This window comes from Cyprinodon variegatus, unplaced genomic scaffold (genome assembly GCF_000732505.1).
Source record: "Cyprinodon variegatus isolate N-32 unplaced genomic scaffold, C_variegatus-1.0 Scaffold412, whole genome shotgun sequence".
Lineage (NCBI taxonomy): Eukaryota > Metazoa > Chordata > Actinopteri > Cyprinodontiformes > Cyprinodontidae > Cyprinodon > Cyprinodon variegatus.
Genome location: NW_015150865.1, coordinates 138624 through 147583, shown reverse-complemented (window position 1 = coordinate 147583; position 8960 = coordinate 138624). Strand labels below are relative to the sequence as shown.

Sequence of the window (8960 nt, the reverse complement as noted above, 5' to 3'; positions counted from 1 at the left end):
TCTCTTCATTGGCTTCCTGTTAAATTCAGAATAGTATTTAAAATCCTCCTTCTCACATATAAAGCCTTAAATGGCCAAGCTCCATCTTATGTCAGAGATATGATTGTTCATTGTGTCCCTAACAGAGCACTTTGCTCTCAATCTGCAGGTTCACTAGTGTTTCCTAGAATTTCTAAAAGCAGAATGGGAGGCAGATCTTTTAGTTATTTGGCTCCTCTCCTGTGGAACCAACTACCGGGTTTGTTTGTGAAGCAGACACCATGTCTATTTTTAAGGGTAGCCTTAAAACCTTTTGATAAAGCTTATAGTTAGAGGGACTTAGGTTATCCTGGGCTATCTCTATAGTTATGTTGCTATAGGTTTAGACTTCTGGATGACATAGGGATTCCTTTTTCATCATCCTGCTTCATTCTATCTCGATTCTCCCACTCTGCCGAATCTGTTAGTTTTCTCTCTGCTCTTTCTCATAGTAGCTTTGCCTTGTCTGTTCCTGTTTGGCTGTGACACCATCCTGGAAAGAAATATCAGCTGTGATGCTGCCATCAACTACTTTGATTATAGATGTTCGAGATCTGCCTGTTTTCCAGTCTAATCCTGTTTCTCTGACTGTTACTGGCAAGATGTGCTCTCTCTTCATCCATGGGAGCTGGCTCGGAGCTTGTCTGCCTGGCTGTGTGTTTCCTGGAAGGGGCCACCTATTACAGTTGCCTTTTGTATCTCTGCTTCTGTCTTGTTGAACCCCAGTCGGCCTCGGCAGATGGCCACTCACACTGAGTCTAGTTCTGCTATGGGTTTCTTCCTGTTAAAAGGGAGTTTTTTCTTTCCACTTTCGCTACAAGCATGCTTAGTGTGAGGGATTGCCTTTGAGCTAATGAGTCAATGCAATCAACTGGTTTTCCTTAGATAAAAAAAACTTTGAATCAATTTGACTGTATGATCTGGTGAACTGTAAAGTGCCTTGAGCTGACATGTGTTGTGTATTGGCGCCATAGAAATAAACTGATTTGAATTGAGAGTACCAAGCTCACCAGTACTGTTGTATATATTAAAGTTCAACAGATTGTGACACAAACAACATGGTTAGAAAGAATAACAGCCATTATTGTTTTTCAGTGGAGGTGTGTGTGTGTGTGTGTGTGTGTGTGTGTGTGTGTGGGTGGGTTGTGAAACAGAGCAGAGCAGGCTGTGTGCGTGGCTGAATGAGTGACTGGCAGGTGTGGAGATGAGCATGAGAGCTTGCGGCATGCAATGATCCACACTGGCTGAAAAAATGGGCTGGCAATGAAAGGTTGAAGAACTGGGCTTGATATACTGCAAGGCTGAGAGGTGGATGGATTGCTGGTGTGCAGGCTGATGAGCAACCAGAGAGTGAGGAGAGTTAGAGACGTGCCACACCCATGACATGGACACAAACACACTCACAAAATAGACAGAATGAGATAGACTGGGCAATACAGGAGGCACAGAGGGGAAGAGAATATCAGAGGCTTAAGGAATAAACTGGAGGCATGGGGTAAACATTAAATAACATGATATGGTTGGAATATTTTATCTTAATTTATTTTGTATTGCTTTACCATACCTTTTTTTTTTTTTTTTCCAATTAATCCAAAGTTTCTGTCAGGGACAGGTTGTTTACAAGGAAATCCTCCTAGCTTTTAAAATATAAAAAGATTCAAAAAGTTTCTCCTAAGCTTTATATTCTCTACTTCTAACTTCATAGTTATTATAATTGTGTTTGCAAGAAAAATCCTTCAAGTCTCAATTATCCTAAGTACATGCTTTGTTTCCGAATCACGGCATTTTCATATGATCAATATAAAGAGTGAGCAGGGAAAGTCAGCTCCTAAAAGCTTACTCGTCTACTAATTTTCTTAACCCTACTCAGAGATGTGATTGCAGTCTTTTTCACAATTTCTGCTTAACTCATGCCCTCTTAGTTATGTTTTTTTTTTTTTACAGACAAGTTGCATGCAAAATTAATTCAAAACTAAAAAACTATATAAAAAAAAAAACTAAAATCTGTACAGTATTTTATGCTGACATTATTGAAACTAGGTCAAAGCTGTAGTTTCTCACTTTTAATTGTTGAATTTCTGTAATACTAACAGAAAATGGAAAAATGTGTAGTTCAAACAAGGAAAAAAAAAATAAAAAGGTCAAATGTAGATGAGCACCTAGCAAAAAGAAAAGCCAAAATCACAAGGCAAGCTTGTGCATTAAGAAAACATACCAAGCTGCAAAAGACATAAAATTGTAAAGTGTTTATTTTTAAACTTAAAATAACTTAAAAAATATTGAAATAAATATCTGAACCCATTAAATGATGAGATGTAGGTAATCTACAATAATTCTTATTTAATTAGAGCACCTTCTGGGTTCTCTTTAGCAAGACATGTATGAGAAAAATAGATTGGAAAATTTGTCTAGAGGCAGTTGTCAATCAGGAAGCTTTTTGAATGAGTAAGCTTCCTGGATGGGAAGTGAATGTCTTTAAATTTGGAAATTAAGTCCAAAGGATTTTTAACTTCTTAGGAAAGAGGAGACTAAACTTCGCACATAACATCACATCGCTCCAACAGACCTTTGGCCCTCAAGGACAGAGGTGTTTAAGACCTCCAGAGAATATCCAGGTAGTGTTATGGTTCGTCCCATTTGTTGTGACTCTGAGTTTTCAATTTTCTGTTATCAGTTGTTCTGTTTTTTTCTTTGATTTATTTTCCCTCATATTCAAGCATTCTTTAGTTACTCTCTGTTGCCCCCTTGTGCTTGTTTTCTTTCCCCTTGGTTTCCTTCTTGCCAGTTCCACCCACACCTGCTCCTTATTCAGCTCATTAGTCCATCCTTTGTTCTGTTATCTTTAAATACTCCACTTCTGCAGTCACTCAGTGCTGGTTCCTTGTCATTGCTGTACTTGTCTTCTCAGCTCGTCTCTCCCTGGCTCCTCAGGCTTGTTTCCCCCTAATGTCTCCATGGTTTTTGGTTTGTTTAACATCTTAGTTGGATTTCTGGATTGCTACCTCTGTTTCCTGTGTTCTTCAATTAAATCTGTCAAAACTCATCTCAGCTTCACTCGTCTCTTCAAGCAACCTCACCACCCACTGCTGACAGGTAGATAAGTGTGATCACCTTCATATTAACTTTCATAGAAGATATTATATGTCATATGTTGCTGGAACCCACTCAGAAAATGTAATAAATACCTTGAAAGAACCCAGGACATTTATTCCATTAAAATGTATCATCAAAGTGGGCTCACGTTAGCTAATCCTTTATTTATCCCACAATGTGTGAATTCATAGAATTAAAGCAACAGGCAAGGATACACAATAGAAACAAAATTACATAACGATTGAAAGATATAAGAGGTAGATTAGGGAAAAAACACTATGAACAGAACATACTATTATTATTAAATACTATTATCATTATTCAATTGTAATAATCAAATAAAAATCTCAGAATGACTGAATGGTCAACAGTTCTATGATACATCAAGCTTAAATGTTAAAAAGTATCTGTATCGTATCAACATCGCGGATACTGACCTTGATTTTACTTATGTAGTATCGTATTGATTAAAAATCACCTCTAATAGAAACGGTGAAGTGTGGAGGTAAATAGGGGGGTAAAAGCGGAACCTTCTAACAATGTTATTTAGGCAAGGTGATTCGTATAAGACTTAGCTTTGCTTTATATCAAACTACTGCTTAGACTTTTTTTCTTTCATGCAAGCAACAATGTCTGTTTGCACATGTGTATAGGAGGTGTAACGATCAGTACCTTTGGAGGAGAGAAGGAGCAGGGGTAGGTGTTAAAAGAGTTAGATTTCCAAGTGTACTCTCTTCCCCCTTTAAGATACATTTGGACAAAAGGTTTAAAATTATCTAACCCCTAATTACTGCCTGAACTATGGCTAATCATATTCTGGTTCCAAACAAATTTAGGAAGTTATTGCTTATCAGCTACAGGGTCACCAGTAGCGGCATTGACCAGCCCAGTAGATACCTTCAACATCAGTCACTGCTGGATGTTTGTGCTTGATTTTACCAACAAAGGAAGATGTAGAACAGAATTAAACTTTACCATGCGACAGTGGGTTTACTTTCAGAGGCAAGAAAACAGAAAACTGTTTACTTACTTAGATCAAATTAAATATTGTCCTAAGAATTATGAATTGAAAATTGCACAACACTGTTCTGTTATAACTGTGCAAAACAAAAGGCAGCATGTCATTTACAAGTATAAGAAAAAATGCTGTAATAAACAACAAAAATGTAAATTAAATTAATTAAAATTGAGTACATGTTTTTTTTCACACCAGCTACTGGGAGGAACAATCTGCAATAATGCTCCTTTCATCCAGGACACAGCAGCCTCACTGAAAGAGCTTTGCAACAGCTTCATGCATGGGATGGAAGACAATATACGGCAGTGGTTATATTTTTTCCAGAGTCCTTCTCTCTCCTAACTTCCGCAGTTATAACAGAGAGACATCCAGAAAACACAATGCATGATTTTTTTTAAACTATGTATTTGTATGATGCAGCTGCACATAAGCATTTGAACACTTGAGAAAATCAATGCTAATATTTGGTACAGTAGCCTTTGTTTGCGATTACAGAGGTCAAATGTTTCCTGTAATTTTTTACCAGGTTTGCACACACTACAGGAGGGATTTTGGCCCACTTCTCCACACAGATCTTCTCCTGATCAGTCAGGTTTCTGGGCTGTTGCTGAGAAATTCAGAGTTTTAGGTCCCTCCAATGATTCTCTATTAGGTTTCGGTCTTGAGACCGGCTAGGCCATGCCCGAAACTTGATAAGCTTCATCCAGAGCCACTCCTTAGTTATTCTGGCTGTTTGCTTTGGGTCATCATCATGTTGGAAGACCCAGCATCAAGAATCTTCAATGCTCTAACTGAGGGAAGGAGGTTGTTCCCCAAAATCTCACAATACATGACCCCACTCATCCTCTCCTTAATACACTGCGTAAGCATCTTAATATATTTTCATTGTTTACAGTTGATTTGACAGTTAATTTGACACTCATGTTTTAGTTAACTAGTATTTTCTATTGCATTATGTTCTCCAAATGTATCTGTGTGTTTTTATCTCCTTGTTTTATGATTATCATTAAAGTTTGTTAAACAGCAAACATTAAACAGCAATATAAGTCTGTTGTTTGAAAATATTTGATATCTAACCTCACAGAAAAAAAAAGAAAATCAAAACTGTGTGGCTTATGAATCCCCAATTACCAATTGTAGACTTGTGAAGAAGAGGATAATTACCGTAGAACATATTATAGTAGACAATTTAGAATAAATTGTTAGTTTCATTTACAATGACTTGAAATGATCCATGATATGAGATCAAACATATTGGGATTTGCTGGTAGCCCTCAGATGTAGTTTTCCATTTAGAGGTACAAATCAACAGAGTAATGGCTTTAATTTGTAAACTGAATGGTAGTACAGAACCTTCATATCCTCAGCTGCACCAATTCAACAGAATGCAGCATTGTGCCAAAATCCGTACACCCCACAAGGCTTTGTTTTTTTCATTTTCAATATCTTATTTATGAATTACACCAAGGAATGTAGAGCACTATTGAAAAGTAGAATGGAAAACATGATTAGCTCATAATGCACTAAGGAAGCTTAAGCGAAAATTTTATCTGGAAGACTTTTTATCAGCTTCACCGGGACCAATTGCTGACGTGCCTCTCTCAAGCTTCAGCCAATCAACAATGAACCACACCCTCTCCAAAGCCAATCATCATTCAAGAGGCTCTTCATTAAAACATAGGCACAGCTTCAGCGCATCAGCCGAACTTTCACCCACCTATGCCCCATCTCCTCCCTCACTCTATTTTAAGACCAACTCATTCTTTGGCTTACTCCACCATCAGTGTCAGGACCCCAGGGGGAAGACCACTCTAATCCTCTTCTAATTTAAATAAATGGAGCCAAATTGAGTCCATAAGTTTGTAAAAAAAAATTACCCCAAAAAGGTTCAAAAGGTTTGATCATTTTTTTAAACACACTTTTTAGCCCAAATTTGGCTCCATACGATTAACCGATAGGTGTATATATCAGCTAACCATAGTCAATGTAACCACAGTCATTCTATGAAGGGCAGAAACATGAGGAGCGAAGAACAAAGCTGACAGTGTAAAACCTATGTAGTAACATGACCTCACTGCATGAGCTAAAGTGGAACCATTTCATGTCAATGTAAAACTTCACCAAGATGTATAGAAAACAGCAAGAACACAGAAAGATTGTTGGTCTATGAGGCAATCCCTAATACACACAGTTTTATATGATTAATAGAGAAAAAAAGTAGTAGTCTGTGTCTTCGGCAGGCGTAGAGCTAACAGAATTGGCAGCATTGCGAGGCAAGGGCTCAAACATGTACGGCTGTAAGCCTTTTACACTTAATAAAAATGTATGACAGAGGAGACTCATCCATGACCTCCGAACAAAACTCTCCTCCTCTTGCATGTTTCCGCTGTCCATCGCGTTCCTTGACAGTGTTTGTTTCTAAGTCACCAATTTAAAGCTACTTGGTCCCAATTTAATTTCCCATTGGGAACCTACTAGCATTATGGTTCTAACTGGTTAGCAAGATGCTTCCGGGACACCGGCCACAACCAAATGGGCTTGCGAACCTTCCGCCACAACAATCCCACCACCTTGATAATCGACTAATCACATTCACTTTATTTAGTCATGTAAAGTCCGGCACCACTCAGGAGAATTTGGAACTGCAACCGTTGGAACAGCCACTTCCCTATGACATTAAATTGTAAAGTTTCTGCAACCCAGAGTGCAAAACTATTGAAGAAGAGGTACAGTACTATGGCTGCCTTTTTTTTCTATATTCATTGCAAAAAAGGGGTGTCTAAAATCAAAAGAAAACCCCCCACAAAATCCCAGGTTAAAGCAACTCAAACCTAGTGAAATTATCTCTCCATGGAGCAAGATAATTTACTTAACAAGATTTCTATATTTAAGATTTTTAAATTTAGAAATAACAATTTTTTAATCTTTTGAAAACATGTTAAAATTTCAAAAGAATTTTTGAAATTCTTGTGCTGAACCTGGAGAAACACTCATTTTGCTGCATTGTGGTTGTGTGCATAACACACTGACAATAAAGCTGCATTTGATTTAATTTCATTTAAAAAAATGACATAAGCTCTGGGGAATTCCCACTTTTGCTGATATTTACAGCTAAATGACAGCCTACTTCAAAAGGGTGGGTGGGAAAGAAGTGCCAATCCCCACTGCTTAAAAAACAATCAGAAGAAAACCCTGTCTCTGGTTTCTCATACATCTTGCAAGAATGGCATGATGGAAAATGGCACACCTTTAACTTTTAAACTGGAAAACAGGTAGTGGTAATCCTAAACTAAAAGGTTTCACTCCTCACAATTTGATTAGATTTTTCACAAAAAGCCCATGATCGTCAACAACAAAAAAAACATGAAAAATGTAATCTGGCACCTAGAAATAAGTGCCTTTTAGACCTCTGTCCTAAGTGTAAAGGACACACATAGGCCCTCCCACACACATGCTAACACTGATTTCATGTGGAAGAAAAACCTCCACAGAGAATGTTTTTTAATGTCAAACGGTGTCACAAAAGAGAAGACATACCTCTTACAGTTAGTTCTGCTGCTGCTGAAACGGTGTCGATCTCAGTGTGCACCATACATACATACTTTCCAGAGTGCCTTAGCTGGATGTTCCTCACCATCAGGTCACCTGAAAATCCCTGGTAAGATAAACAAAGAAGTATGAAAGCTTTGAGTTGAAGCAAAAATAAAAAATAAAGCGTAAAAGTAGTGTACTTCGAACAGAAAAGAAAATAATTCCTGCATATCCACTGGAACACGACCAGCACTTTATTTTGAAAAATAAATAAATGCCACTAATTTCCTTAATGTTCAATATGCAGCAGAAACATGGTTAATATATACACAGATCTATTTATCAATAATTTAATATTATGAAAATTAAGAATAACAAATATTTTTATTTTAATTATAGTAGCTCGAAATATCATCAATATATTTTGAAAAAAAATCTGTGAAACGTATAAGCAGGTATAAGCAATTAAAAAGTTGCTGAGGGGTAAAACTTAAAAGTGATGGTGCTGTGTATCATTGCATACTGGCCCACTTGAAGCAATGACAACAATAGGAATTTTTTTCTTGATGTGCTTTAAATATCCCAGATAAAATGTTTAAAAGAAATTACCATGTTGACCACTTGGAGGAGAAAAGAAAATGGTTTAGTTTTTGTTTAAATAATCGCACCAACAGAAGAAAACACACAAAATAAAAAACACAATTGAGATTTGTTTTCTTCTGGTGAGCCTCTGCTGTGCTTACACTCACCCTGACAGCTCAGATGAATGGTTAGCAAGGCTAGATTTTTCTTTTCTTGGCACTTTTGCTGTGCAAACACTCAAAGAAAAGCATTAAGCATCCTCCCTTGAAAACACATCAAAGCTCGTCCTGCAAACATCTGTTCTGATTATACTCTCTGACAAATATGAGCATTTTAGCTGAATATCATTGGATCTGGTTGGTTTAAAAGAGGCATACTAAACCTGTCAGTAAAGAAGATATGCAGGAAATTTAGTCATTCACTTTTTTAACTCGTATGACGAGATTAATGCCAGGTTGAGAGCACCAGACCATCTGCTGCATTTTTAGTACATTACTTCATCAATTCTGAAACAAACTACAAGGTCACAAAATTTAGTCACGTTAAAATATAAAAACTTCAACATTTTATTGAGTTTTGAAGTAGTAAATAATCAATGCAGCCAGATTAATCATGATGTAGCACTCAGATTTTGTTCTATACATTATCAATTTTTGTACAGCCCTATCTATATCTGCACAGGGAAAAGTGGGACATTCAGCAAAACTGTCCAAGCTGA

At 37.1% G+C, this 8960-nt stretch overlaps 1 protein-coding gene across 2 annotated transcripts in view; it reads right to left on the bottom strand.

The window, feature by feature from the left end:
* Positions 1-8960, bottom strand: part of LOC107093188 (contactin-4-like) — a 124818-nt gene that overhangs the window by 31078 nt on the left and 84780 nt on the right. For both annotated transcript variants that reach the window (XM_015388062.1, XM_015388061.1), the window contains one exon: positions 7667-7784. In XM_015388062.1, the coding sequence (XP_015243548.1) occupies positions 7667-7784 (118 nt within the window). The remainder of the gene's footprint in view (positions 1-7666; positions 7785-8960) is intronic.